The sequence below is a fragment of the Urtica dioica genome, chromosome 7 (genome assembly GCF_054948205.1).
Source record: "Urtica dioica subsp. dioica isolate 48M chromosome 7, U.dioica_male_clone48M_v1_H2, whole genome shotgun sequence".
NCBI lineage: Eukaryota > Viridiplantae > Streptophyta > Magnoliopsida > Rosales > Urticaceae > Urtica > Urtica dioica.
Window position 1 is genome coordinate 19,488,738 of NC_142762.1, and position 7,489 is coordinate 19,496,226.

Below are 7,489 nucleotides of genomic sequence, written 5' to 3' on the forward strand. Positions count from 1 at the left end.
AGTAAAAGTAGTTTAACATTAATGAAATAATGTAATATACCTGAAAGACACGATAAGCATGTTGGAATTGATCTAGGGTTAAGAAAAAATTTAACGCTTCGAGCAAGCGGCAGAATTTAAAAATTTTCTTTTAAACAAGTAAAACGATTTTACTAACCTAGACAAAGAGCAAGAACATGTTTATTTCTAAATTAAAACTATTTAAGAGCATTACTCGTTAACTAACCTTTGTGAAGCTTTAAGGTTGAGAAGCCTTAGGAAAGTTGAAACGTTCGTCTCCCCACGCAGCTGGTCTTTCTTCATTCTTCGGGAAACTTGAGTAACCATGAAAGTTTGTATCACAAGAATCACTCGAGAAAAAAAGGAATTAGTGTGTGTGCACTTTTAAACACGACGACTTAAGAACAAATCTAAGAGTCGAAGAGCTAAAACACTAGGTCAAATGTGGACCTAGGTGCCAAAACAAAAACAAAAAGAACTAGAGAGAGAGGATGTTGAGCGGCCACAATGTCTAGAGAGAGAAGCTCTCAATCTCTAACTTATGTGGGATGAGAAAACAATGAGAATGAGGCCTCTATTTATAGGGGATGGATTACCTTCATAAAGGTAGTTTCCTCTTCTATAGAATATCACATATTCATGAGCAAATATTGCCTCTATCTCCCTTAATTCGCACGGCCACCACTATGCTTCTAGAAGCAAATTTGTTTCCTCTTTTGATTGCCTTCTCCTAGCCTTGGCCGCCCATTGTGTTTCCTCTTAGAGGAAATTTATTTCCTCTTTTTCTTTTGGCAAGTACCTTCATACATTAATGCACAAAATAAACTCTCTTTCTCTAGCTATATTGGATGGTTTTTTAGGCTTCTAGAAGGAGCTTCTAGATATTTCTTCATTTGTTCATGACAACATAAGAAAAGCCCATTAAGAATTTTCAAGTAAAATTCCATGAAATGAAATTAATCCTCAAGGCCCAAATTCATCAATATGGCCGAGTGGTTTAAATCATTTGTCATCATATGACAATGTCAAAAAATTTATTGACGTTCATTTCATCTTATGTCCAAAAAGACAAAAAATAACCTTTAGACAATTTTTGTAAAACTTGTCTCGTTTTTGTTTTGACTTAGCTTCTACTTTAACTAATCCTACTCGATATGATTTGTGACAGTGACCTCATGGATCCAAATGAACAAAGCTTGAGCTAACATACTTGGACTCAAAAGTTCACAAACCTTTTCCAAGTTTATCTTAATGTCAACTGACTCCGCTAAAGAGTTGACACTGAGAATCTCTCGGTTCAAATGAATTTATTTTCTACTCGAGAATTCAACTTAATTGTGATGAGTGGATCCACTGAATATTATCTATGTTTACCCTTCATGAATATCATTAGTTAGTCGGGATTTACAAAACTACCATTTTACCCTTTTAACTGTTATTTCATCAACTCATTTGTCGCTTGTGAATAAGTTAGAAACATTGTATTGACGAGGATGTAACGACTCACATTGATTCATCCAAAAGATTCATGTCTCAATTTGGATACTGGCCAGTTCATTTATTCACATTCCAAGGAACAAAGCATGAGGTGATATACATTGCATTTCAGCAATCTTGTACATGAATTCCATATCTATGAGATCTTCGCAAAGTTACTCATGACATCTTCATAACTTAGTACTTCACCAATAGGTCCTGTTCAGAATCACATAGTGAATCCGAACTCTGACTTTCTCAAATGAGAATACGTAAGCTATGAAATGACATGTCTCATTTCAGGATTGAGGTTAAATGGTTTGTTCTTATTCTGTCTCTAGAAGTGCATTGGTCAATTCAGTACCTTCAAAAGATACCTAGAAGAACTATAGAGTCTCTAACTCTCAATGTCCCATAACCAGACATCATAGATTTTCCTAACAATCGTACTGAGATCAATAGTCATTTGATTCTTAGATTGTGAATATATAGTTTTAAGCAAAACATGAAGAGTTTGTACATGCAAATCTACATTTGTCTCTTCATGTGTTGTTAGGTTTGTTTAAGGACTAAAGACTATAGATTATCATAAAGCTTCAAACAGACAAGGAAGAATGAATGAACGTTTCAACTTTTATTGATTATTTAGCAGTTACAAGCAAGAGTCTTCGTAAGACTATATGACATCAAATATAAATAAATAGACACTACTACTCTTCTTGTGGGCACCATTGACAACAAAGCACACATTAAATAAAATAAAAAATCAATGAATTAGTCAGATGCTTTCAAATTCCTGTACACAAGAATAGTCCTCCGAAATGAGGTAACACACATATTTTTAAATTAAAGATCAACTTACTTTCAAACTGACATTAAAGTCCTTGCTGGTGTACTAAAAATCTTAAATCCACTTTCTCTCTCCTCTTCTTTTTTTTTTATCTCCACAAAGAAACTTATGATTTATTGGCTCTCAATCCACACTCTCTCTTTAGGGAGTGAGATACGACTCTCCAGTATTTTCCGACAAAGAGAGAGATTGTGTTTTTTGTCATCTCTTCTACAGACCATCATTTTTTTAGCACTGTACACCACTCTCGTTGGATTTTGCCTTCTCCATCTCGCCGGATTTTGCTTCGATGGTGGATCTCGAGTAATTGGGCTGTCACTCCTTTGGATCTGGGCACACCTTTAACGGTTCCATATCCGATCCTCTGAATGACGTTGTCATAGTCGTCCTCTCCCTCCGCCCCTCCCGGTTCCATAGCCCGTTCAGCCGCGACCCCTTCCGTGTGTTGATGGTGTTTATTGTTGTTTGTTGTGGTGAATTTTATAGAGAGGATTTAAGGTTTAAGATTTTAAATCATTTTTTTCTTGAAATTGTGAGTTTTATCATTGATGTTAGGTGTTTTGGCTAACTTGGTTTATCTTTTGTAATTAAGTTCTGTAAACTTTGATGTTTTGTCCGTAATACTATGGTGGTTTTTGTGTTCTATAATTAATAGATTGAGTTTTTTTGTTAGTCTTTTAACGGCGCAAACACTTGAACGTTTTTCTCTAAAGTTTATGATCTTCGGACATTTTGGTTCATTCACTAATCTCTGAAGTTTTTTTTTTTTTTCAAAGGACCAATGAGTTATTCAAATATATTATGTTCGTCGGAAGTTCATACACAACGTATTATATCCTAATCTAATGCTAAATCATTATTGTTTTGAGGATTTATTCTATCTTATTAAGAAAATAAGATATTTTTACTCTTTAATTTTATACTAATTATTTATTAAAAAGCCTTTAAGCTACTTTAATTTTATAACAAAAAAACCGCGACAACAAAAACTGACCACAAAATTAGTAATATATCAATATTACTTTTATTAGTAGTAGCCGTAGTAGATATGAATCATGTGACTTGCCGTGTCTGTAGATAAGTAGTTACCAAAGTTAATTTGATTGGTTCCCAACTAATCAACTCTCGCATCGTTGAATAGAATTGCATTCAATTAATGTAGTTGAGCTGTGTGAAAAAGCCATACGTGCGATCTCAAATCAAATCTGAACAATCAATTGTTTTTTCATCCTCATTAAATTACATTATATCATCATTGATTACTTGAATATTTGAAAATTGACCCAATAAAAAATAACTTGAAAATGAAGTTAGTATATATTCTCCGTCGAAGCGCTAAAAAGAGCTACCAAGTCGTAATCAAACAAATTCATCGACAAACTTTGACCTTACAATTATAAAATACAAAATATTATGGTGCATTTACGAAATTTTATATTGTTGATAAAGTCATGATTGGAGAAAATTCAATACAAGCTGTACAACGTTACGCACGCAACACAAAATAAATTACAAAAACTCTCAAACGAATACATACATTGAAGACTAGAGAGATACGTCATGCAGCGACTCGGACATTCGAAAAAATACAAACGATTGAATCAACGAAAAACCTAATCCGATCGTGATAAACTTCAATAATAACATAATCATAATATACGAGTGAATGAGTATATAGACCATGATTCATTTGTATATATTTTTTCAAATCCTCGAAACAATAACAAAAACCAAAGCGAGACATGAAGTAATTTTTAAACTATTAAAGTCGTAATGTAAAGTAACAACAGCATTCCAATATTTTCGAAGACTCAAAATCGAACGATCCGACATAAGCCACGTACGACATTAATTAGAAGGATTAATTAAGAAGAGCGAAGTTATGGGAAGGTAAGCAAGGGTATCGGCTCCAAAATCGGCCATGCAACTTGAGAATATTTACCAATTTGTCCCTGGTAGAAGAACCACCATGAGTTTCTTCGACATGCAACAAAGCCAACAGCTTCTTCACCGTCCCACACAAGGCCATTTCTTCCAGAACCTTGTCCCCCGGGTGAGAATTACAGACCAACGAAATGATCTTCACGGCGAGTTTGGTCGCTGCGGCGGAGACTCCGACGGCCTTGGCTGTGACTGCCGCAACGCCCATGCCGTGCTCGGCCAGGGCGAGCCGTCCCTCGGCGCACCCGCACAGAAGCCTCAGCAGGTTCAGAGCACGCTCGCTGCGAGCCCGACCGGACTCCGGCAGAAGCTCGACCAGCACAGTCACCGCTCCAGCCTCCACCGCCCTCGGCCGAGCCTTCTGCGACCGCCGCAGAATCTCCGTCATCACGTCCATCGCCGCCGGGCCCGCCTTAGTCCCGATCTCGTCCGAAGCCAGCTCGAGCAAAGCCTTGAGGAGATCCGACCCAAGCCCTTTATTGACGAAGCCCCAGTCGATCCCGGTCGACTCCCGGAGGATGGCCAGAGCGTGGAGCCTCGTCTCCGAGCTGGCTCGCCTGAGCATCGCCGCCAGTGACCGCACAGACTCCGGAGACGACAGAGCCTCTGCCGCCACAGACGCCGGGGGAAGAAGGCGGAGAACCGCCACAGCCTCTTCGGCGGCTCTGAAGGCGGCGAAGTCGGCAGCCGCGTCGTGGAGCGTCCGGACGAGGACTCTGACGGCGGGAGCGGAGCTGGCGATCTCGAGGCTGAGCTCGTCCGAGGCGGCCAGCCTCGAGCGGAGGCTTCTGAGAGGGGTGGCCTTGAAGGGAGAAGATTCGACGGCGGAGATGAGATCGGCGACGTCTGCGGCGGTGGCGGAGGGGGGGTTGGAAAGGAGGATGAGGCGCTGCAGAGTGTGGTTGGGAGTGATTTGGAGGTCCGTCAGGGGCTGCATCGTGGCTGGGCATGTCTTGTTCTTGTAACCGAACAACCATCTCTCGATGTTCTTCCGATCGTAACTCACGCCTGTCGTGATCGTCACCGCCTCCCTCATCACTTCTCTCGAGATAGGGCACAGGAAATGCTCGGGAGGCAAATCCATGGCGGTTTTAAAGACAGAGGGGATTCTATGTATATAAATATAAAGGAAGAGTAGTAAACGAGTCGTGAGGAGATTATTATTCTGAATTGAAGTTTATTTATTTATTTTATTATGTTGGGAATTGAGTTTTGCTGAAAGTCAAATGTATTGGATGAGCTTGCTTCGCTATACGGCTAGCTGTTTCATGTTGCTGAACATATATGTGTACTTATATATATTATCTTTTATTTTTGAGTTTTTCGTAGGTACTGGCTCTAAATAATTAGTTTGAAGTTAAACTTTTTTAACGATGAAAGCGCATTTGGTTCCAACCCGGCAGTCTTGAGAACTCCGAGTATTTAGGTAAGATTATCTCTACAGATGAATATAGTAATAAAAAGAACGTAAATGAAGGTACTGAATAATAAGTAAAGTTTTTGACATGTGCTTGTGTGTATGAAAATGTGAATTGTCTTGCTTCAGCCCTGCTCACTTCTATTTATAGTCTTTTATTTGGGTCGAGTTCGTAGGATGAGCAAATAACCGCTCTCGAGCGTGCGTAGTGGACAGTTATTTGCTCATCTGCTCGGCATAAACGTCGAGGTGAGCGTTTTATTTAAGTTTGAATTGGTACACACGTGTTTATATTTGGTTTGACTAGTCTTTGACCTGTCAGCTTCTCTTCTCTCGAAGTTCTGCTCTGTAGGATTCGTTCTCACCTTTAAACGGGTTGTTCATTAACCTTCATGAACCCTCGGGCCTATTTGACTCGGGTTCGGTGTTGGATTCTTACTATTCTCGTTGCATCCAAGCTCCAACTTGGACTGTGCAATTATATGAGTTACAGGAGCTTTCCAGTTTCTTAGTATTTTCGCTAAAAATGGTAAGCAACTATATGGTATGATCTTCCATTCATCAATTATACCTTAAAAACTTTTACCTATTATGTCGTCGGGCTTTCCGAAGTGATCTAGCTTGGACTGTTGCCGAGCTGTGCTAATCGATGCGATGTCACTTTGATTGTTATTCATTATGAATCGTCGTGATTGGTCGTGTCTACCCTTAGATCGCAAATCTTCTTTGACACGCTTCATCTGTCGGTCGATTTAAGTACAAACAGTCTTTTCTAGATATTTTTAGTTCATTTATTTTCACTTTGTGTTTTCAGCGCCATTTTCGCCATTTTCACTTTGTGTTTTCAGCACCATTTTCGCCTTTAGGGAAAAACTAACATGCAATGTATCAAATGCATGTTAGTTTGTCCCTTTTGATCTGCTTTGGGATTTGTTCGTCAGTATTTCTTTAGAGCTCGGACCAATTCCTTTTTCAAATTATCAGGGTTTCTAGTTTTCGATCTGGTTTTGTTAGGGAATGGGGGGTTTTTCGCATCCAGACCTTAAATTTGACCCTCGGATGGTCCGAAGGGTGAAACCTGGTCCTGAGGACGTCATCTTTCCTTCTGGGAGGGATGTCTCTTTTTTCCGTGATACGGACTAGTATCATGTGCCCGAGATCGTTTGGGATCAGCCAGTTTTTGCGATTTCTCTCTTTGAAGTTTATTATCGGCCTTTATGGCATTCTGAATCCGAGGAAGCCAAGATCAAGAATCCAATTTTTTTATCATTACCCATTAATATGTAGGGAGGAAATGTCTTCAAGCATGAAGTTTCCAAACCCTTAGCTCATATCGATGAGCCATGAGTAGAAACGGAGGCGGCATCTTCCTCCCATGCTCCTTCTGCCAAATGAGTCCAAGCACAGGTGCCGACCTCGGCCTCAGAACATGTTGAGACCGGTGGTCGAACCTTTGGCATGGATATTCCTCCGGAGAGTCAGAGGAAACTTACTTTAAGAGAAAAGAGGGTCAATGGACAACTATCCACTGGATATCCCTTGAGAGTATTCGTCGGGAGTTCAAAATTCCGAAAGACATCGTGTTGTCTGTTCCAAAAGCTCATGAAAGGGCTTGTTCTCCTTCTACTGGGAAGGTAGCTTTCAACAAGATCATTTTGAAGATAATCAGGGTTCGCCTATTCACCCTTTAATCGCACAATTTCTCAACCGGCTCGGATGTGCACCAACCCAACTCGTTCCCAACGTTTATCGTATTTTTGTCTGGATGACCGCACTTTGGTCATAGTTTTACGAGGAGTCTCCTT

General features: G+C 39.8%; 1 protein-coding gene across 1 annotated transcript; it reads right to left on the bottom strand.

Moving 5' to 3' along the window:
- Positions 1 to 3,715: 3,715 nt before the first annotated feature.
- LOC149390328 (E3 ubiquitin-protein ligase PUB23-like) lies at positions 3,716 to 5,416 on the bottom strand. Its single transcript, XM_089620823.1, has one exon. The coding sequence runs from the start codon at positions 5,349 to 5,351 to the stop codon at positions 4,188 to 4,190; it is 1,164 nt and encodes a 387-aa protein (XP_089476949.1). The 5' UTR covers positions 5,352 to 5,416; the 3' UTR covers positions 3,716 to 4,187.
- Between the last annotated feature and the right edge of the window lie 2,073 nt (positions 5,417 to 7,489).

Excerpts from the sequence above, each read along its gene's own strand:
- LOC149390328 (XM_089620823.1), bottom strand. The coding sequence starts at position 5,351 with ATGGATTTGCCTCCCGAGCATTTCCTGTGCCCTATCTCGAGAGAAGTG.